The sequence below is a fragment of the Microtus oregoni genome, unplaced genomic scaffold, assembly GCF_018167655.1.
Source record: "Microtus oregoni isolate MIOR12 unplaced genomic scaffold, Mior012 000015F_ref0000493, whole genome shotgun sequence".
NCBI lineage: Eukaryota > Metazoa > Chordata > Mammalia > Rodentia > Cricetidae > Microtus > Microtus oregoni.
This window is the reverse complement of record NW_024543074.1, coordinates 18,472,952-18,496,076: the sequence shown is the minus strand read 5'-3', so window position 1 is coordinate 18,496,076 and position 23,125 is coordinate 18,472,952. Positions and strand designations below refer to the sequence as shown.

Sequence of the window (23,125 nt, the reverse complement as noted above, 5' to 3'; positions counted from 1 at the left end):
AACTCTAACCACGGGGAGGGTGAGGGAAAGTCAGTGCTATGTAGGCTTCCCCCGTAGGTCCCTTCTGTCCCCGGAGGCTGTCCTGATGCATCACTGGCTCTGGTGTAGGGCTCCGGGGCATAGAGAAGAGGCCAAGTTAAATGGGTCTGGCGGCGGAGAGAGGAAGGGACCAGCTGGGTAAGGCTGGGCTTGCTAGACGCAAACAGTAATTAACCAGGAGCTGGCTCGGGCAGCTGGCCCTGCTGCTAACCTGCGCTGCAGCCCTCACAAGTGGCCAGGAGAGCGTGGGAATCTTTTGTCATGCAGCTCTTGCTGCCTGTTTGTTTGCTACCCTGGGATTCCCCACCCTATCCCAAGACCCCCTGCTGGGATATTTATGGCTGAACCCGTAAATAGGATTTTATTGGTAGGCCAATAAAAGGAGAAAGTTATCTGACAGTAGTTAGATACCAAATGAAAGCTGGAAAAAGACCCGACAAAGGAAAGGGAGACTTCCAGTTGCATGGGCGGGAGAGAAACTTGTGAGTCCTCGGGTCATGGCAGCTTGACGTTTGTTTGTCTTGTTTAATTTTTTTCTGAGACTTTACGTAGCCAGAATTGGTCACAGGGACCTGGAAAGGGGGTGCCAAGAGGCAGGTGGTCAATGGTGCTCCCATAGGGATCTCTCTCCATGTCTCCATCCGGATGGTCTTGGGTCCTGGTTCAGGAACTTCCTCCTAAGATGTGGGCCCCCACCTTTGTAGAACTTGCATGTTTGGGCTCTCAGCCTTGTCCTCCTCTCTCCAGCGGCTAATTGACTCCTGAGCCTGCAGGCGTTTTCCAACCGAGGTTTCTGCTTGCTCACCCAGGCCAGCTGCTACTCACCCTCTGTGCCCCAGGGTCTACCTCCTAGTTATTTTTAGTCTCCTGTGTCCTTCCCTGGAAGCCAAAGCATTGATCACACTTAAATGCGACCAGAACAATAAATCTCCCATCTCCTCACTGCCCAGCTTCCCTCCCAGGACCCAAGTTTGTCAGCCCACATACCAACAGCCACAGAACCATCCTTTCCCCAGAGTGTGATGTCATCATTCTCTGGCCTTTTCAAGGACATTCTCCCTCCAGAGAGGCCCCACTTGGAAGATCCTGTGAACCTTTTGTGCTGTAGCGTGGCTGGGCAGGAGGTGTGGGAGGCGATGCTAAGCAAGTTTATAGATTCAGCTGAGTAAAGAGAAGCGGAAGGAGGCAGAGGCCACCTCTGAAGTAATGTGGGAAGTGGTTGCCACTGAGGCCAAGAGCACGGGTTTTGATCAGCATGACTTTCAGGCTGGGGAATTGCTCTGTGGCAGAGTGCTTGCCCAACTTATGTAACGCCCTAGGTTTAATTCCTGGCACTGGGAGAGAAGGAGAAGAATTTTTATGTCAGGCAGAACAGGTTTGAAATAAATCCTGGTTCCAGTGCTGGGATGAGAGCTCTCCTTGTGTTTGTGGGGATTCTGTTAGCACCTGCCTCAAAGGTTGGCCTTCAGGATGGAGATGAACCTTGAGGGTAGGAGGGAGGAATGTGTGCACACCGCCTAGCCCGAGTGGACTCCTCCCATCCGCCGTGGGCGGCTTTAGGGTCAGACCCACTTGGGGCCAGTCAGACTTCTCCTTTGAACCTTGGTTTCCCATCAGTAAAGTGAGAAAGCTGAACGGAGGGAGGGGTTCATTCACCGTGCGCGAGGCAGCCTCGCGTCAAAAGGGGAGGAGACGGAGCCTGCTGTGGAGTAGTTCTGCTCCAGTGGCAGAAGGCAAGGGCCAGGGCTGGGCTGCACAGTGAGTCCGACATTCCTGATGGTTTTCACTCTCTCTGTGCCAGGCTCCTTGGCTGTGTCTGTGGCTGACATGACTGCACCCGTTGTGGGCTCTTCCGGAGGGGTGTATGCGCTCGTCTCTGCCCACTTGGCCAACATTGTCATGGTGAGCAGCCCCTGTTCCCTGTGGATCTGCCCTGTCTGTCCTCTATCATCACTGGGCTTGGACGTTAGTCCCCATCGCTCTCTCAGCCAGGGAACTGTCGGGTGCCCTGCTCCCCCCCCCCCCGGCCTGGCTGAAGCATGGTTCATAGCTGCATCTTTCTCTGCAGACCCCTTTCGTCCATGTCCTTCCCAGATGGGCTCCTGTTTTCTCCAGCCGGGCTTAGCCCACAGGTGTGCCTGTCTCCCTACTCTGCCTGTTCCCTCAAAAATGGTTCAGATCTGAACCACTGGTGTCTTAGTTAGGGTCACCATTGCTGAAATGAAACACCATGACCAAAAGCAACTTGGGGAGGAAAGGGTTTGTTTGGCTTCCATTTCCATGTTACTGTTTATCTGTGAAGGAAGTTAGCACAGGAACTCAAGTAGGGCAGAAACCTGGAGGCAGGGGCTGATGCAGGAGCCATGGAGGAGTGATCCTTATTGGCTTACTCACTATGACTTGCTCAGCCTGCTTTCTATAGAACCCAGGAGTGCCAGCCCAGGGATGGCACCACCCACAATGGGCTGGGCCCTCACCATCAATCACTAGTTAATATAATGCCCCCACAGTCTTGCCTACACCCATTTGCGGGGGGGTAGTTTAAGACAAGTTTGTTCGTGTAGCCCTGGCTGTCCTGGAACTGGCTCTATAGACCGGGTTAGCCTCGAATCAGAGATCCACCTACCACTGCTTTCTGAGTGCTGGGATTAAAGGTGTGCACCGCCACCCCTGGCTAACCTACACCCAATCTTATGGAAGCGTTTTCTTTTCTTTCTTTTCTTTTCTTTTTTTTTTAAGATTTATTTATTATGTATACAACATTCTGCCTCCATGTATGCTCATATGCCAGAGGAGGGCGCCAGATCTCATTACAGATAGTTGTGAGCCACCGTGTGGTTGCTGGGAATTGAACCCAGGACCTCCGGAAGAGCAGCCAGTGCTCTCTTAGCCACTGAGCCATCTCTCCAGCCCCCTGGAAGCGTTTTTCTCAATTGAAGTTCCCTCCTCTCAGATGACTTTAGCTTGTGTCAACTAGTATACATGGTCTTTAGAATTCTTTGTCATAGGTTGTGCACAGCAAGAGGAGATAACTCAGTCCGTAAAATGCTTTGCACACAAGCGTGAGAACCCTAGTTTGGATCCTAGCAGTCATACAAGAAGCTGGGCATGGCCACAATGCACTCCTGTAGCCCCAGTGCTGAGAAGGCGTACACCTAGAGTTTGCCCTTGCGAGCCATCCTAGCCAAACCAGTGGACGCCAGGTTTAACCCCTCCACACGCACCGCACACTAACACAGGCACTGCTAGGTAAGAAAGCCTCCATGGTCATGTCATCAGACTCTCAAGTAGAAAGAGAGACCTTGTGAGAGTGATCACCTTATGCCAGCCATCCAGGTGTCATCCCCTGCCCTAGCCCCTCACATTGTCAGGGTCCCCTTGTCTTTCTCTCCATTCTCTTTCAAAACAATGGTAAGGGTCTGAGCATGGCCCAAGGAAACAGGCAACCTAGTCCAGTCCAATCCTTGCTGCCCACTCCTAAAAGGTACCCCGGGCCAGGTTAAATGCTGCTTCCTACCTTGGGTTCTACACCTCTGAAGTGGGGTGATATGCAATAAATGAGCAAAACTGAAAATCAACACTTAAAACAAATATTACCTTAACTCCTCGTTCCTTACCAAAGAACCTAGGTAGACTCAGACTAAACAGGATCTTCAAATCAGCGTGTTAAAGCCCCCACGGCAGGAAGCTTGTCTAGTTTAGAGGGAGATAGAGTTATCTCTACTGCTGTAGCTGTCCTACCTCACGCATGCCCCAACTGGCCTAGGAGCCTCTCTATGTTACACATCTATACCGCTGTGCCTGACATACTCAGATACCTATAGATTTGGGAGGCGGGGAGAGTCCAGAAAGATTACAGCTTCTCCGTGAACCCCTCCTGACCCTGCTCTGCTTGCTGTCACTTTTCCCCCACGTGGCAATTGTGATGCTTGGTGGTTTTTTGGAGTCTCTACATTCTCCCATGGTTTCATCTGGGTTTTGTTTTTTGGTTGAGCAGGTTGTTGACCCAGCCTAGGATGTCCTGACACTCAGTCCTACCTCAGCCTTCCAAGTGTAGAGTCTGTCTTTTCTGCCTTCTCTTTCTCTTTCTTTCTCTCTCTCTCTCTCTCTCTCTCTCTCTCTCCCTCCCTCCCTCCCTTCCTCCTTCCCTCCCTTCCTTTCTTTTGGGGTGGGTGAGTGTGGGGGTAGGGCTATCCCAAATTGACCTGAAACTCCCTGTGTAGTACAGGCTGACCTCAAACTTGTGGCAATCACCTGCCTCAGCCTCTTGAGTATTGCAGCCTAGCACACCTGACTGGAATTCCTTCCTCACTCTGAACACCATCTTCTCCTTCTATTCACCACCACACACACACACACACACACCCTGCCTTTGTGAGTTGTAAGAGTATGTGTATGTGTGGGGGGGGAGATACCGAGTGAGTACATTTGCTACTGAGCTAAATTCTGGCAACTTCCAGTATGTGTTAGTAGAGAGGTTGGAGGTGGGTGTGGGAAATCATATCTGAGTGTGAGGGTTCAGGCTGTGTTCCTGTTTATGCACACAACCGCTAAGGGTCTCTGTGCACAGGGCCGCCTCACATGGCCCTCTTAAATGGGTCATTCTCTTTCCTCAGACACAGCTATTCCTCTGAATCCTGCCTCCTCCACCCTCCCCCTGCCCCAATTCCTCTCAGCTGGAGAAGAAAGTACTGACCTCCTCCCTCCCATTCCTGCAAGCTAGGGATGGGGACAGGATGGTGGGGGCTGAGCAGGCACAGTGGAAGGAGAGCACAGGGAAGGAGAAAAAAAAGGCAGGACTTTAAGAAGATCTGCCCACTCCCCAGCTCATGAGATGCAATCGTGGTACCCCAGAAGTTCCCATGGGGAGAAGAGGCCACTCGACCCTGAAGGACTGGCCACAGGCACCCGGGGACCTGTCAAACGGTTTGGTTCAGCTTACACTTCTGCCTGGCGAGCAGCCCGTGGCCATGGAGATGAGCAGTCCCATTTCAGACCGTAGGCCTTTCCAGAGAAAGCAGCTCCCTGCCTGCCTCCTGGGAGCTGACAGACCTGGGAGTTTGCAGTAATCGTCCACTCTAGAGAGTTGTGCTTCTTGACCCTGAAGAAGGTCAGTTTCTCCTCATCAAGGGACTGCCTTTGCCCAGTTGAGTTCCCTGCTGAGACATATCAGGTCAACTCCTTTGAAATAGTGTGTTCCTTTAATCCCAGCCCTGGGGAGGCAGAGGCAGCTAGATCTCTGTGAGTTCAAGGCCAGCCTGGTCTATAGAGAGTTCCATGACAGGCAGGGCTACATAGAGAATCCTTGTTTAAAAAAAAAAAAAAAAAGTACCACTTCTGTGGTTGGGGAGTGATTGACCATTAGCAAGCGTATATACTTCAACCTAGTAGATATGCTACTGCTTTACTTCCAAAATGAGAGTGGACTCTTTATTCCTTAGACAGTATCTCATTAAAGTAAAGGGCAGAAAAACTGTGGATTTGACAGTCAGGAGATTTAGATTTGAGAACCTTCTGATGACTGAGTCTGTGAATCTTTGGGGCTCCAGTTGCTTTCATAAGGTGGGTGTTATGAAGATGTGGACAATTGGAACATGCTTCCCACATGGTAAGCCGCCACCCAGCAGTGAGCGCCTGTGTGTACATATGCATGCACATTTGTGTGTGTAACCATTACATTTATGTTTTATTTTGTGTGTGGGGTGGAGTGTGTGTGTGTGTGTGTGTGTGTGTGTGTGTGTGTGCGCTACAGTACAAGTGTGGACATCAAAGGACAACTTTGGGAGTCTATTCTATCCACCTAGTCATTCCCCAATGTGTGTGTGTGTGCACGCGCGCGCTACAGTACAAGTGTGGACATCAAAGGACAACTTTGGGAGTCTATTCTATCCACCTAGTCATTCCCCAACACAGAACTCAGGCTTGGCGGCTGATACCTTTACCTACTGAGGTATCTTGGCTGCCTTCTGTGTGATTTTTTTTAATGTATGAATTATGTTTCATAGAGAAATCAAAAAAATTTTTTTGTAAGTTGGTATTTTACCTGTATGCATGTCTGTATGAGAGTGTCAGATCCCCTCTAACTGGAGTAACAGACAGTTGTGAGCTGCCCTGTGGGTGCTAGGACTTGAACACAGGTCCTCTGGAAGAGCAACCAGTGCTCTTAACCAGAGCCGTCTCTTTAACCCAAGAAAATGTGTTCTTAAAGCTTCTGGGATAACTCAGGAAAATGTGGAGCACTTACGTTCTTAGGACTAGCTGTTAATTAGAGATTTTGCTTTATATAAAAGTGTGTCTTGTGGTTGTGGTAGTACGCACCTGTAATCCTAGCATTTGGAAGGCTAGGGCATTATATATATTAATGTTTTATAAATTCCAGTTTACACCAAATTATTAAAGTCAGAAAATATCTCAACCAAAGATTTGGCTCCCAAAAAGACTTTCAATCAAGACTTCTTATTTTAAACACTGGAAATAGAAAGATCTACCTGATTGAATAATTTATTAATTGCCTGCTGCTGGGACCCATAAGCCAGAGTTCCATTTTTAAATATGCAAGATATTTACTTACACTTTGCTGTGTGTTAGATGCTTTCATAAAATATTTGAGAGCCAAATCTTTGCAAATTGAATTTCGTTGCTAAAGCTCAAGAAAAATTACTGCTAAAAACACAAACAAAACAAAAAAGCCCTCTGCCATAAGGTTTATGTAATTAAATGAACAGCCTCTGTAGGACAGTTAGACCAGGGGTGATTTATATGTCATGCCTTCATTTCATGGTGTGTGTGTGTGTGTGTGTGTGTGTGTGTGTGTGTGTTACTGAGCATTGAACCCAGGGCCGCACACATGCTAGGGAAGTGCTCTTAATTGGTTGGGTGAACATGATATCAAGGCGACTGGTTACCTACTTGTTCCCAGTGGCTGAGTCACTGTCTCACCGTGCCACCATCTCACTCCGCAAGGCTGTGGTAGAGAATGAAATTAAAGGGCCTTGGAAGGCCTGGCTCCCTGGGGACTGGGCTCTCCACATTTCTAGCAGCGGCAGGGCCTGCTGTGTGAGGCGCCTTTGCTCTCCTGGTGCTCTCAGTGTTATTGAGGGAATAATGGGTTGTGAAGTGGCCTTGGAAGACCTTCTAGTTTAACCCCTTCACTGCTGGGAGATTACCATTCACTGGGATTCCCTCAGCTCTGGGAGCAGCTGGGTGGACAACAAAGGCAGACAAAATGTTTCTTGCAGTCTCTTAGAAGGTGGTTGGCAGAGCTGTGGACTGGAAGGACCATCTGCTTGTTAACCTCCTGTCATCTTGAAGTGGCTACCCGGGATCCTCGCCTTCTTCCCTAAAGTGCATGCACGGGGTTGGATCGGATCAACCTGGCAATCTTCAGCACTAACTTGCACCTGGGACCAGGCAGGTTTGCATACTCAGGAAGCTAATGAATGGGCTGGAAGCCACACCTGTAATCCCAGGAAGGTTATAGGGTTGAGGGCAACTTGTGGCTACAGAGTGAGTTTGAGGCCAGCCTGGGAAACCTGGGCACTTTGTCAAAAAAAAGGAAACAAACTCGTGAATCTGGCCTCAATAGTGTTGGAGTAAAGGCAGAGCTTCTGACTGTCACCTGGACTCTAGATTTATTTTGTTTATTTGTTTGTTTGGAGACAGGATTTCTCTGTGTAGCCCTGGCTGTCCCGGAACTCACTCTGTAGACCAGGCTGGCCTCAAACTCACAGAGCTCCACCTGCATCTGCCTCCCTGAGTGCTGAGATTAAAGGCCTGCACTATCAACTCTGTGTTCAATATTTACTTCTTTATTAGTTTTCCTTTCTTCCTTTTTCTTCTTCCTTCCCTGCTTCCCTCTTTCTTCTTTCTCCCGGGAATAGAACCCAGGGTCTTATACTTGCCAAGGAAGCTCTCCTGCCATTCTCCCTCCTTCCCACCCCATCGTAACCATCACTGTGCAGTCTAGTGGCACCAGGTGCACTCATACTTCCGGGCAGCAGCCAGCACCATCCTATCTACCAAACTTTTTTTTTCTTGGTAAGGCCATGTGGCCCACCACCTTCCTGTTGCAGGAGGCTCACTTCAGGGATTGGATCGCTGGCTCCATGGAATCACTGACCCCCGTTTTGTCCCTGTCTCTTTGGTAAGGTGCTGAGAGACACTAGAAGTTCCAATGTTACCCTGCCATCTGCTTCTAAATAGAACACATTCAGCAAGCAGACGTTAGACATTCTGGTTTTAGAGGGGCTGTGTGCTGCCCACTGCACTAAAGAAGAAGGGTCTCAGCATGTTTCCCACGCTGCCCTGGAACCTGTCACCCTCCAGTCTTCCAAGTGCTAGCTCATCTCCTCCTCTTCTCCTAATTGGAAAGGATGTAAGTTCGTTGAATACAAAGCACTTGTGATTTACAAAGCAATTAGCAAAATAATCTACCAAAGGGGTATTGTTTAAATAGTACATAGCCAGGTGCTGGTGGTGCAAGCCTTTAATCCCAACACTCGGGAGGCAAAGGCAGGCGGAGAGTGAGTTCGAGACCAGCCTGGTCTACAGAGCTAGTTCCAGGACAGGCTCCAAAGCTACAGAGAAACCCTGTCTCGGGAAAAAAAAAAAAAAAAAAAAAAAAGAAAGAAAGAGTATTTTTTTTTTTTCGAGACAGGGTTTCTCTGCGGCTTTGGAGCCTGTCCTGGAACTAGCTCTGTAGACCAGGCTGGTCTCGAACTCACAGAGATCCACCTGCCTCTGCCTCCCAAGTGCTGAGATTAAAGGCGTGCGCCACCATCGCCTGGCAAGAGTGTTTTTTTCTGAAGTTTCCCCAAGCCCTATTTCTTCTACTGTCACCGCTATTTGGGGCCCCTGTGAAGTTTAAGGTTTAAGGTTTTCTACAACCTCAGGACCATGAGAACGTGGAGCAGGGCCTGGACCACTGGGACAGATGGAGTAGATGGGAGGGAACAGAAGTCTCGGCTGTGCCCAGTTGCCACCTTAGCCAGGGCCAGTGTGCTCCAGGAAGATCCCAGGCGCGTCTGTGTGTGCGTGCCGGCATCTGTGTACTCGGAACTGTGTTCTGAACGCCCTGCAGGGGAGCCCCTCAAAGGAGCCCCGCGGAGGAGTCTTTTGTAAAGTGAAAATCCTTTGTCAGATGAATAATTGTGTTCCGTTTATCTGCTAGGGAGGCTCTCAGGAGAGAGACTCCTTTGAAGGCCATCTGGCCCACACCCCTCCTGATGTGCACTCCTCAGGTGCTGAAGCTCCATTAGGAATCTCGGTGACGGGGAACTCATGACCCACACAACAGGTCATTACATTTTGTTCCTATAAGAGATGGAAACCTGTCTTGAACAAGAGCAGTGACTGCATGCTGGCGAGAGAGAGCCAGCTGAAGGGCTCAGCTGATAGACAACAGTGCACTTGACCCCTGAGTTTGAGGGTCCTTCTTCATTCTTCCTGGGCACGATTTCTTACCCCGGTGGTTCCACTTTGACTTTGCTGGGTGTCCTGCCCCACATTTCTTGTCACCTGTGGGGACAGCCAAGAATCATGCTGTCAAAGAGTTCACTGTCTGAGGTGGGAGAGAGATTCTCCCTTGCTGACTCCACACGCTCTGCCCTGTGTGGCTCAAGACCTTTCATGAGGAGGATAAATTCACCATTATTGCAAATCCCTAAACCATGCTAGGCCCCAGCCCTTACTCAGTACTTCACGGGAGTGGCTTCTTGTGTACCTGCAGGGGAGGGGCCTGATCCCAAACTGACAGAGTCTCTCCCTCTCCTTTAGAACTGGTCAGGCATGAAGTGCCAGTTCAAGCTGCTGCGGATGGCTGTGGCCTTGATCTGTAGTGAGTACCGCTGTGTGGGGAGATGGAGGGGGGAGATGGGGTGGGTGCGCGCGCGGGGCCACAGAGAAACCCCTGCCCTTGCCTTTCAGGAGCCTGTGATAAACCAGAAAAGGTGGGGCATGTCAGTCCTATTTCCAAAACGAGCACCCCAAGAAAGTCTTTCTCTTTACCCTGCTTGATCTTTCCCGATCTTTTGTTGTTTTGCTTTTTGAGACCGCGTCTGTGTAGCCCATGTTGGCCTTGAACTCACTAAATGGTCAAGGATGACTTTGAATTTTTTATCTGCTTTCTGGGATTAAGACACACAGGTCACCACAGTTTTTTGTTTATTTGATTTGGTTTTTGTTTTTGTGTTTGTTTTTTGTTTTTCGAGACAGGGTTTCTCTGTGTACCTTTGGAGCCTGTCCTGGATCTCGCTATATAGACCAGTCTGGACTCAAATTTACAAAGATCTGCCATCTTCTCCCTCTCGAATGCTGGGATTAAAGGTGTGCGCCACCACTGCCTGGCACCACACTGATTTTTATGTGGAGCTAGACTCTGTGCATGCTAGGCAAGCACTGTACCAACTGAACCACATCATCCAGACCCTTTATGTCTTGTTTTGGTGGTCCTCCTGCCTCTCAGACAGGGTTTCTCTGTAGCTCTGTAGCCCTGGCTGTCCTGGAACTCGCTCTGTAAACCAGGCTAACCTCAAACTCACAGAGATCCGCCTGCCTCTGCCTCCCAAGTGCTGGGATTAAAGGCTTGTACCACCATAGTCCAACACAAGTACCAATGACCACTGAACCATCTCATCTCTCCAACTCCACTTCCTAAACTTTTTATAGACATAAAGTATGCAAACAGAAAAGTACCCAGTGACCAGTGGGATCAAGAGAAATAGCTGCATGACTTTTTGGGTTGTGAACTTGACCTTTTAGGATATGTGTCTATTGTGTGTGCATGCACAGTTAAATTTGCAGGTAGAGATGCGGAGATGGCTGGAAAGATGACTCAGAGATTAGGAGCACTGGCTGTTCTTCCAGAAGTCCTCACTTCAATTCCTAGCAACCACAACCATCTAAAATGAGATCTGGTGCCCTCTTCTGGCCTTCAGGCATGCAGGCAGAACACTGGTATACATAATAAATAAACACATCTTTTTTTAAAGAAAAAAAAAAAAAAAAGACCACTTACTGCTGTGGCAAAGGACCTGGGTTTTGCTCCCAGTACCAACACACAGCACTTCACAACTGTTTGTAACTCCAGTTCCAGGGAATCCAAAGCCCCTTTTTTGTCCCTGTGGGCAATGCACATGCTTGGTGCGTAAACATACATTGCAAACAAAACCCCCATACACATAAAATAAGAACAAAGAATCTTTTTTTTTTTTTTTAAACAAACTTGTAGTCTTGCTCAGTGGTGTGACACATGTCTATAATCCTAGCACTTTGGAAAGCTAGGGCAAGAGGGTTGGATTTATTTTTAAAATATTTTATTTATTCATTTTCATGTGCATGGGTGTTTTGTCTTCATCGTTGTCTGTGTACCTTCTGTATGCACTGCCCAGGGAGGCCAGAAGAGAGCATCAGCTCCCCTGGAACAAGTTAGAGGCAGTTGTGAGCCGCCATGTGGGTGCTTGGAGTCAGACATAGGTCCTATGAAGAGCAGCCATTGCTCTTAACTGCTAAGCTAGCTCTCCAGCCCCAAGAGAACTGAATTTGGAAGCCAACCTGGACTACATAGTAAAATGTTGTCTCAGGCTGTCCCCACCTCCACACATACAAACCTTGCACTTTTAGTAGAGTTACAAACTGTAGTGGCTCCTTTGCTCAGTTTGTTCCGGGACCCTAGTCAGGACAGGTCCATTCTACTGACTGAGAGGCCTGGACATAAAGACAAGTAGGGCTCAGCAGCAGATCAAACACAGGAGAGTATATCTCAAACTCGAAGGTGCACACCTTTAACCTAGCACTTGGTAGGCCAAGGCAGGAGGAATTCTGTGGGTTCAAGGCCAGCCTGGTCTACATGACCAATTCCAGACCAACTACATACAGTGAGACTCTGTCCCAAAAAGTGGGGAGTGGTATGTCTGGCCGAGGTACCATAGGAATAAAGGACGTGGTAGGCAAAAGATGTTGGCAGGGAAAATTGGAGCTTGGGACTGCGTATAGTTGTGACAAGAAATGAAGCCAATCTAAATCTCAAGAGTTAGATGATGAATGCCAGGCGGTGGTGGCGCACACCTTTAATCCCAGCACTCGGGAGGCAGAGGCAGGTGGATCTCTGTGAGGTCGAGGCCAGCTTGGTCCACAGAGTGAGTTCCAGCACACAGAGAAACCTTGTCTTGAAAAACCATTTAAAAAAAGAAAAAAGAATTAAGAGTTAGATGATGCTGGCTTAGGCAAAGGCAGAAACATATATCATCTTACATACACTGGAAGGCCACTGCAGGCTCACAAGAGGAGAGATCCTGAAGGATGTTCCAGATAGGAAATTAGCTGCATTATGATGGAGAAAAATAGATTGAGGGGTTGGAGAGATGCCTTGGTGATTAGGAGCCCTTGCTATAACAGCCTGTGCGTCTGAGTTTGCCCTACCACCTCCACAAAAAAAAAACAAGCATGGTACACATGCCCATAACCCTAGCACTAGGGCTAGACAGAGGAAGCTCCCAGGAGCTCACTGGTGGCCAGCTCATCCTAACCAGTGAGCTGCAAGCTTCAGGTTCAGAGACCCCTTTCTTTAAAATACAGGATGGAAGGACTGGAGAGATGGCTCAGGGTTAAGAGCACTTGCTACTCTTTCAGAGGACCTGGGTTCAGTTTCAAGCATCTGCCTGGCTCACAACTGTAACCCTAGTTCCAGGGATATGACACCCTCTTCTGGCATCCACAGGTACCAGGCAAGCACACAGTACACATACACACATGTAGGCAAAACACTCATACACGAGCTTTTAAAAGTAAGGTGGAGAGCAATAGAGGAGGGCACGTAATGTCTTCTGTCCTCCATATGTGTATGTATAGGGTGCACACGCGCGTGCACACACACACACACACACACACACACACACACACACAGTGAAAGGCTAATGAGACCTGAAGCCTCAGGGCTCATCCTTTAATGTAAAGAGAAAGAGGAGGAAAGAACACCTTCTCCTTTACTTTCCAAAACCTATGTATGGGGAGCATAGGATTAGGTTTAATTCATAAGTGTACACTTGAGCTTCAGAGAGTGCTAAGATCTCCAGCTCAAAGGAAGTATGCCCAGAATATTGAAATACGTCATTACTAACGCTCCACAGTTTAGCCAGGCTGGACAGGGGCCACAAAGGTTTCTCAGCCTGGGCCATACCTGCTGTATGGTAAGAGGAAGACCTAAGCAGAGCAAACCCTGATGGAGTCAGACCTGTGAGCACTCACCTTAATTTCACCTCCACAGTCCCCACCTCTTACGTTAGGCCTTTGGAAAGTCAAGTCAGCCCACCAGGAGCCTCTTCTTGGTCTTATCTTTTTTGTTTGTTTGTTTTTAAATAAAACCCATTGTAAACATTATAAAAGCCGCTGGGCGACGGTGGCACACGCCTTTAATCCCAGCACTCGGGAGGATCTCTGTGAGTTTGAGACCAGCCTGGTCTACAGAGCTAGTTCCAGGACAGGCTCCAAAGCCACAGAGAAACCCTGTCTCGAAAAACCAAAAAAAAAAAAAAAAACCATTATAAAAGCTGCGGCTGGAGCTGGGCGGTGGTGGCGCACGCCTTTAATCCCAGCACTCGGGAGGCAGAGGCAGGCGGATCTCTGTGAGTTCGAGACCAGCCTGGTCTACAGAGCTAGTTCCAGGACAGGCTCCAAAGCCACAGAGAAACCCTGTCTCGAAAAACCAAAAAAAAAAAAAAAAAAAAAAGCTGCGGCTGGAGAGATGGTACAATGGTTAAGAGTACTCACTGCTCTTTCAAAGGTCCTGAGTTCAATTCCCAGCACCCACATGGCAGGTCACAAATGTCTGGTGCCATCTTTCGGTGTGCAGATGTACATGTAGACAAAGTACCCATATACCAAAAATACGTAAGTAAAGCTTTTTAAAATTCCTAGAAGGTGATGAAGAGGTGGGAGAGGAACCATCATCTTTTACAGCCTTTTTCTTTTTTTGGCCCCAGACCCAGCAAACAAAGCAGGGAAGCACCACCTGGCTGGGGTATCTCTAGAGCACGGCCCTACTGCTCCTTTTCCACCCTCTGCTGGCTGGCTGTGGGGTTGCAGGGCCCTCTGAAGACATCTCGCTGTCAGTCTCTAAAAGGAAGGAGGTTCCTGGGTTCCTGGGCGACACACTGATGAAATGCGTGTGGTGAAACAGTCCCCTCAGAGATCGGTCTTTTAATCTGTCAGGTTTGCTTTTATTTTCCTCCCAGTCTGGAAAATAAAGCTGAGAATCCTACTCTCTCAGGGTCTGAAGAGATGGCTCAGTGGTTAAGAGTGTTTGCTACTCTTCCAGAGGACCAAGGTTCAATTCCCAGCACCCACATGATAGCTCACAACTGTCTGTAACTCTTGATCCAGGGGATCTGATACCCTCACATAGACATACTTGTGGGCAAAACACCAATGAACATTATATATATAACTTTTGTTTTGTTTTGTTTTTTCGAGACAGGGTTTCTCTGTGGTTTTGGAGCCTGTCCTGGAACTAGCTCTTGTAGACCAGGCTGGTCTTGAACTCACAGAGATCCGCCTGCCTCTGCCTCCCGAGTGCTGGGATTAAAGGCGTGCGCCACCACCGCCCGGCTATATATAATTTTTTTAAATGGGTACATGCATTTAATCTCAGCACTTGGGAGGCAGAAGCAGGCAGATTTCTAAGTGTGAGACCAGCCTGTTCTACAGAGTGAGTTCCAAGACAGCCAGGGCTACACAAAGAAACCCTGTCTCAAGAAAACAAAAAAATTGAAACAAAAAAAGAATACCTGCTTTCAACCAGACTCGATGGTGCACACCTTTAATCACAGCGCTCAGGGAGACAGAGCTCTGTGAATTTAAGACGTCCTTGTCCACAGTGAGTTTCAGGATATCCCAGACTTCATTGTGAGGCCTCAGGTCGAAAAGAGAAAGGAAAGCAGGAAGGGAGGAAAGGTAGGAGGGAGAAAGAAAGTCCTTTCCCTGCCCCTTGGGTATTGGGAAATGGGGTGGCACTATTGCCCAGCCTTTTTCCTTTACAAGATACAATATCCCTTTTTGCCTGACTGACTTAGCAAGTCCACAAAGGGAAGGACTGAGCCATAGTTGGTGACGTGCAGGAGTTGGTTGGTTAAAGGAGACATCCTAAGATGTGTTGGTGAAAGTGGAGTTCAGACTTTTAGTTTAATTCCTCCTTTACTCTCGCTCCCTCTCCATCTCCGTCTCCTGAGAGGCACTGGCTCTCGTGGTTTCTGGGGACTTCTAGGTAGCACATGGAAACACTGTGAGGTTTTCAGAGTGTGCGGGAGCTGTTGGCCATGTTCTACTCTTGAAGCCTTTATGCCACTGGACAGATGAAGAAATGTCCCCGGGGTGCAACGTAGCCAAAGAGATGCGCCTTCCTTAGGGTCTGCTAGCAAGGGCCCTCTCAACGTTCAGATAACGGTTCAGACATTTTCTCTTGAGAAGCCCTGTCTCACTCCCCAAAGAATGCCCCGTCTTGTACCCAGCATGGATTTTATAGTCTCTTTTTGCCTCATGTCTGTAGCTCTTAATGAAATTGTCTTGCGAATGTAATTGATTGTTGATTTATTGCCAAGCCCTGTGGGCTCTTGGGATAGTCTTTTCTCCTTGATGACTGCATTTGGTCTCATGACAGTGAACGAGTGAATGGGTGACTGGGTGGCCGGTGTGCCTGGCCTCTCCTCAGCTCCTGCCCAGGACCCTGCTGTGATGTCTCTCTGTCTCCTCCCCTTGCAGTGAGTATGGAGTTCGGGAGGGCCGTGTGGCTCCGCTTCCACCCATCGGCTTATCCCCCGTGCCCCCACCCAAGCTTCGTGGCACACTTGGGTGGTGTGGCCGTGGGCATCACCCTGGGTGTGGTGGTCCTAAGGAACTATGAGCAGAGACTGCAGGACCAGTCGCTGTGGTGGATTTTTGTGACCATGTATACCATCTTCGTGCTGTTTGCTGTCTTCTGGAACATCTTTGCCTATACACTACTGGACTTGAAGCTGCCACCACCCCCCTAAGAGACTGGAGGACTGAGGCAGGGAAGGGAAGAAGCAGAAGCATCCAGAGGAAGTACCTGCATCTGATTTTCATCACCAATTCAGCGAGACCGGGGGAGCAGGAGACTCGGGGATGTATGTGTTTCAGTGTTGAAGGGTGGGGGACGAGATGGATGCAGCTGCTGTTTTCCTAAGTTGAGCTGGGGTGAGGGAAAGTCTGGGGTAGGATGGGAGTAGCTGATCCACGTGCTCCCCTCTCACTGCCACAAGTAGCCTTCTTCCTGGTCTTTCACTTGAAGAGACACTGGGACACAGCAGCCGCAGCCAGGCATGCCTTCCCCAGCCAGGAGGTAACTGGAGGCTCAGTCATGTCCTCCCTGCAGCTCATGGTCTGGTGCTCTGGCAGTAGATGCTTTGAATCTGGGGGAGCCCAGAGCACCCCAGGCTCAGATCCTGTCAGTGGGTGTGATAGCATGGCCCCTAGGACGGGGAGATGCTCTATATTCTTTTCCTGGGGATCTGTGAGAGGGCCCGTGCCTGGGGCACTGAAGTTCATCCCAGGTTCCCCTTGGGAAAGGCCCAGGACCAATTTTCCCTCTTTCTGCCTGTATTTCTGAATGCTGGCATATCACACCATCATCCTGCATCCGTGCCCCATCTGGACTTTGGGGTCTTTTCTTCCTCTCTACTGCCCTTGCCCTACTTTGTGCCTCTCTTTTGGGTGTGGAGACAGGGTTTTGGGGTGTGTTGTGTGTGTGTGTACACAAGCGCGTGTGCAATGTCAGGCAAGTCAGACCCTGCAGAGGGAGGCAGTGGAGGGCAATGTACTCAAGGGTGTCTGTAAGGGATTGCTGGAATGGGCATGCTCAGTGTGTTTGTTCAGTGGCCTTGCTTTTTGCATAATTCAAGCCCCTCTTTCCCATCTGGCCTTCCCACACACCTCCTAAGCATCACTGACCAGCGGAAAAATTGTCCGTGCTAGAGGGAAGACCAGAGCCCCACCAGGACCTTTGGGAAGATATGCCAGCTGTGTTCTGGTTCCCTCTGGGGTACCTTCATGTCTGTTCTGCCTCCTGTAGAATAAAGTCTTTGGAATGAAAGAAAACCTAGGACAGTGATACCATGGCCATCTCAACAAGGAAGCTATAGTAAAAGATATTTTGGTGAAGACCTTGCCCCAGAGAAGAGCTCCTGGGAGCCTGGGTGAGTGCCCAGGGTCGAGAGCAGCTGTAGACTTAGATGATTAGATCTGGAGGGAAGTTGGAAGTGAGACTGAGGGAATGGCTTTGTGCTACCCACATCCCAGCAGCCTCAGGAGTTTGGCAAGACACGCTGTGCCTCTGCCCCTCCAAGACAGTCTGCTCAGGCTGGCACTAGGAGCTGCTGGAAGCCCTAAGTGGAGACTGTGAGACAAATGACCTTTATATCGGCTTCGGGACTCTCAGCTCCTGGGAGTCCAGGCTGAGGAACCACAGACATGGGAAGTCAGGAGGATGGGAACTGCTCCTGGATCCCCTCACCACTCCAGCAACTTTCCCCAGCTGGTCTCCTTTCTCCTGAGTCCCTCCCCCGACTCCTCCAGTGTGGGACTAGGGGCACTGTCATTCTTCAGGCTGTAGGTTGGCCTCAGAGGCTGGGGAATCCCCAGACAACAACTATGTGGACTCGCTTGCTTTTAAAGGGGACAGGAGTCATGGGAGCCAGGGAAGGGAAAGCAGGCCTTCAAAGAAGGGAAATTTCACTTTAATGGCACCATTCGTCACTCGTTTTTTAATTAGGAGAAGCCCCCTAATGGGCCTCTTTTGACGCTGTTTCCAAGCGAACCATTCTTGCCTAGAGCATCAGTGGAGGTACTGCTCACCGAACCCAGATTTTCCTCGAGTGTCCAATTCAGTTTGCAGATAATGAGGATTTCCCGGTGCTGTGTGCTTCCCAGGGCTGGCTGCAAAGCGTTGACTCTCCTCTGCCTTAAAAACTGCCTGACAGTGAGCTGCCCTCCAAGGACTAAGTAAGTGAAAATCAATCCACTAGCCGCAATGTTGGTTTCTAAATATTTTTGTATTGTGTACATTCTGTATATTTTTGTTGTAACATATTATTTGAGCACAGATTCCATTAAAGATTTTTTTAAAGCCATTGGTTACTCAGGAAGTGACTACAAGAGCTGCCATGGAACTGTTTTGTCTGGGTCTGGTGGGAGAAGGAAAGAACTGGAAGTGGTGGGTTGATGGGTTCTGGTGCAGGTGATTGGCACTGTCTTCCTTAACCTTTCCTGAGTGGTTGGTGAAAACTGATTGTTCTTCCCATAACATAACATGAAGGAAGCTTCCTGGACAGTTTTGGAGGTAGTTGCCAGTGGTTAGGGAGCTCAGCCCGAGTGACAGTCTCAGTGCCAGTGTCTCCACAGGCCTGTCTTCTTGTCCACTCACCCAGCTCGCCTACGTGCCTCACTCGGCACTGCTTTAGGGATTGACAGTTGCCAAGGGAATGAAGAAAACGCACACACATGAACTCAGGACAGAAAAGCTGGGATCGCATGGTCATGGATGGAGAAGCCACAGCCCTGCCCCATAAGCTCAGAGTGTTCGTTATATACTGTTGAACAGGGAAGTGCAGTTATTGGATTCAGCTGAATGAGGAGGCGCAGATAGGCACAGTCTCTGTAGGGGCAGTCTTCAGGCCGTAAACATGCGGAGGGGCAAAAGCTGTGGATAGTCGCTGTCTACAGCCGCACACTGCTATCCCCTGAGACTGGTGTCCTTGACATAGCCTTGCTACGTCAGCAATACACTAGAGACCTCTTTCTCTGCCTCAACAAGCCTAGTCTTTAGGTCCTCCTCGGGGCCATCAACAACTTAATCTTGAAGAACAGGGCATGGTTAAGTTCATATGCAGAGGAGAAATGAAAGCAGCATATATGCTCAAGGTGAGGCCTGGGACTTCAGAAGTTTAACAGCTGAGTTACTTTGCATGAATGAGGTCTGAAAAGCCAACTGTGTGCCCACCTTCTCCAGATCAGCATTGGCCTCTGTAGCTTCCCAGTTAACTACCGACGCTGAAGGATTGAACTGCCCTGGTGAGTGCAGAACGGGGGTCGCTGCCCTTTCCATCAATTTCCTGTGTGTTATTGAAAAAGGCTTCCGAACAATGTAGAAGCCATCCCCAAACTAAAACCAAGAGCGCAGTTAGCTCAGGCTAACTACACACCCGCTGCTACTTGGGAAGTGCAGAGCTGAGTTCTCTGCAAACACATTCCACTGGGGCCTCCTGTGCTCCAGAAACTCAAGGCAGCTCTTGGGGGGGAAAAAGCTGTTTAATTAGATTTGCCTTTGGCCTCCTCCCATTTACCTTTACTTTTCTGTTTCTTCCTTTCTGACAAATTCTCGTTCATTAAATAGTTTACTAAAATGTTTACCAATGATAATTTAAAAAAAAATTGAAAACAGCTGGGCGCTGGTAGCACATGCCTTTAATCCCAGCACTCGGGAGGCAGAGGAGGTGGATCTCTGTGAGTTTGAGGCCAGCCTGGTCTACAAGAGCTGGCTGTCCTGGAACTCACTCTGTAGACTAGGCTGGCCTTGAACTCAGGGATCAACCAGCCTCTGTCTCCAGAGTACTGAGAGTAAAGGCGTACACGACCACTGCCGGCCACAGTTTATATTCTTGGTCCCTGGATATTTGCATGGGACTTAAAGGGAATCAAATTCATACATATGTTAGGAGGCAGTCTCTGGCTGGCTGTACTGGTGCATGCAGGTAGATCTCTGTGAGTTCAAGGTCAGCCTGGACTACTTAGGAGTTCTAGGACAGCCAGAGCTACAAAACAGAGCCCTTATCTCAAAAACAAACAAAAAAAAGGAAGGGGGGATTTCTGGCCAATGTGGCTGTGCCCAGTCCCAAGTACCCATGTAGAATCCAGATGCAGTGCACACTTGTCACCCCAGTGAGGGGAGGCAAATCCCTGGGACTTGCTGGCCTGCCAGCCTAGCCTACTTGGCAAGTCCCAGGCCACATATACAAGGTCCTCTGGTCTCCATGTACACATGAAAACACACATACAATATATACGCACATTTACAAAGAACCTATCTCATTTCATCAGCTCAAGGTCACTCAGGAGCGGTGGGTAACTTTGGAGTCTTTGCTGAGTCTTTTCTTCACAGACCCCCCACTTTGTCACTTCTCAATTCCAGAGTCTAGTCCTATCACCCTCTATGAGTGTGAGAGAGGAAAGGCCCTGTGTCCTACAGGTGAAACTGTTTTAGACAATAAATAAAACATTGTGATAAAAACTGTTTCCCCCTTTCTTGTGCATGCCAACAGGTGACAGGTGTATGTACATGCCTTAGTGTATGGATATGTGTATGTGTGTGGGTATGATGTGTGTTATGAAAAAGTATAATTTCCCCATAAACTTATTGGAAATTATTAAAGGTGTGAACTGAGTTCAATTAGGCATAAATATCTGCCTTGATTAGAAGCTGTGTTTTATTATTATTACAAATTAGGTACAATTTTGATACAAGGCAAACATATATTTCCTGTGTGTTGCACACAATTACAAGTTTATTCCATGTCTTTTTAAACCTTTACAATTTAATACATTCACTTATTAAAATTTGGATACAGTACAGCTTTCTGACCATGAGCTGTTTCCTCTCAGGACCAGCAAGATAATTCCATGACATTTTTCTCCTTGTCTTTAATAGCGATACAGAATTTATCACAGTCTTCTTTTTAAACATAAGACCACTATATACAATTGTATATTGTAGTGAGCCTACATTGCAAAGGAAGTACCTACAAATAAACAGTTATACTTTGCCTATATCCACAAGTGATTTGATGCATTTGCTTTTATTTTTATTATTTTTGATGTATATGTTTGTGTGTACAAACATATGGAGGCCAGAGGCCAACCCTGGGATATCAATCCTCAGGCGCCATCTACCCTTTTGTTTTCCTATTTGTCAACTGATTAATTCTGAGGGATGCATGTGGAGAGGTCAGAGAGCAGTTTGCAGGAGTGGGTACTCTCTCTCCTTCCACCTCCCCGCAACCGTCCAAACAGGGTTTCTCTCTGTAACAGCCCTGGCTGTCCTGGAACTAGCTCTGTAGACCAGGCCGGCCTCAAACTCACAGAGATCTACTTGCCTCTGCCTCCCAAGTGCTGGGATTAAAGGCATACAACACCACCATCACCCGGCTCTCTCCTTCCACCTTTACATGGATTCTGGAGATAGGTCTCAGGCCATCAGACTTGGTAGCAAGAGCCTTTATCCACTGAATTATCTCTCCGGCTAGGCTGGCCAGTAGGACTCCTGCCTCATCAGTGCTAGGGTTACAAGCACATGCTACCACACTTGACTTTTGTATATGGGCTGTGAGGGTTGAACTCTGGTCCTCATGTTTGCACGGCAAGTACTTTACACAGAGCTATTTCCCTAGCCCCTACATTTATTTCTTAAATACCATTTGTCAGACTCTTGATTGTGAGTTTGAAAATGAAGATTTTTATTTTTGTTTTACAGACTCAAGATATTGATGTCCTACTGTTGCTCATTTTTACAAAATGACGTCCAAGTGGCCAACTACGTGCATTAGGAAGAGTCCAGTGCTAAGAGCTGCTGACTATCCAGTCATCAGACAGCTATAAAAATGCTACTTAGGTTCTTTTCTATACTACCTATAATCCAAGTTATTAAACTTTAAAGCCATATGAAAGCATTTTTTAAGATCCTGCATTGTATTTCTCATTAAAGAAAAGAAAGGGCATGGTGAGTCATATCCCTAGACTGACTTATGGAGAGGAGAAGGCAGGCCACTGTCGATCACTTTGAAAGTTAGAACTCTGCTCTTAACAGGGGTTTACGAGCGGTTAAGAGTTCCTCAGTTTTACAGGCTTCTGCTGCTCTGAGCATCCTGAAGGCAGTGAGAACACAAGGCTTCTGATTTCCTAAACCAAAATCATGATCAAATGGACTTACTAAAAAGCTGTGCAGAACAACTCTGTGTGTGGCTGCAGCTGGCATCCATGGGGATTTAGAAATGGCCACCCCAGGGCACTGATCCAGAGTAAAACAATCCAAGGCTTGTGACACAGGACCAAACTAAGATCAATAAACAATTATGATAGGAAGAATTTGTTTGCATTCTTAAATTTTTTAAATATTCTTTATTTGGCCGGGCGATGGTGGCGCACGCCTTTAATCCCAGCACTCAGGAGGCAGAGGCAGGCGGATCTCTGTGAGTTCGAGACCAGCCTGGTCTACAAGAGCTAGTTCCAGGACAGGCTCCAAAACCACAGAGAAACCCTGTCTCGAAAAACAAAACAAAACAAAAAAATTCTTTATTTGCTTATTTATTGAGACAGGGTCTCACTATATTATATAGACCTGAAACTTTGGTATGTAAATCAGTAAAGCAGGCTGGCCCTGAACTCACAGAGCTCCAACTACTCTGGCTTGTGGAGTGTTGCATTCAAAGGCATGCATCACCACACCTGGCTTCCAGTTTGCATTCTTTTTTTCTTTAAAGTTATTTATTTATTATGTATACAATGTTCTGTCTCTGTGTATGCCTGAAGGCCAGAAGAGGGCACCAGATCTCATTACAGGTGGTTATGAGCCACCATGTGGTTGCTGGGAATTGAACTCAGGACCTCAGGAAGAGCAGCTAGTGCTCTTAACCACTGAGCCATCCCTCCAGCCCCCAGTTTGCATTCTTATATTTGCTTGTAAAGGATATTTACTGTGTTTACTATTTTTTTCCTTAATACTGTTTAAAAACCCCAGCATTTTCACCTAAAAAAAAAAAAGGAAGAAAATATAGGCTCCTGGCAAATAAGTACCTGTAAATGATGTAGACACTTCTGCAATAGCTTTTCTTCTGAGAGAATGCCTCATATTGAAGCTAATACACCTATTTCTTTTATTTTTCTGGTTTTAGATTAATTATTTTATGTTTGTAAGTATTTTAACCTGCATGTAGGTCTGTATATTACATGTGTGTCTGATGCCTGAGGAAGTCAGAGCATGCTATCAAATCCCCTAGGTGCTGGGAATCAAATCTGGGTCTTTTCCAAA

The 23,125-nt window shown here is 48.0% G+C and overlaps 1 protein-coding gene across 5 annotated transcripts in view; it reads left to right on the top strand.

Annotated features, from left to right (window-relative positions):
* Positions 1–19,523, top strand: part of Rhbdl3 (rhomboid like 3) — a 52,226-nt gene extending 32,703 nt beyond the window's left edge. For 2 of the 5 annotated variants that reach the window (XM_041664560.1, XM_041664559.1), the window contains 3 exons: positions 1,841–1,941; positions 9,814–9,874; positions 15,790–19,523. In XM_041664560.1, the coding sequence (XP_041520494.1) occupies positions 1,841–1,941; positions 9,814–9,874; positions 15,790–16,061 (434 nt within the window). In that variant the 3' untranslated portion in view covers positions 16,062–19,523. Of the gene's footprint in view, positions 1–1,840; positions 1,942–7,277; positions 7,603–9,813; positions 9,875–10,251; positions 10,882–13,816; positions 13,924–14,015; positions 14,346–15,789 lie in introns of those variants that run through there. The other 3 variants (XM_041664562.1, XM_041664563.1, XM_041664564.1) reach the window with 3 other exon arrangements.
* The last annotated feature ends 3,602 nt before the right edge of the window (positions 19,524–23,125 follow it).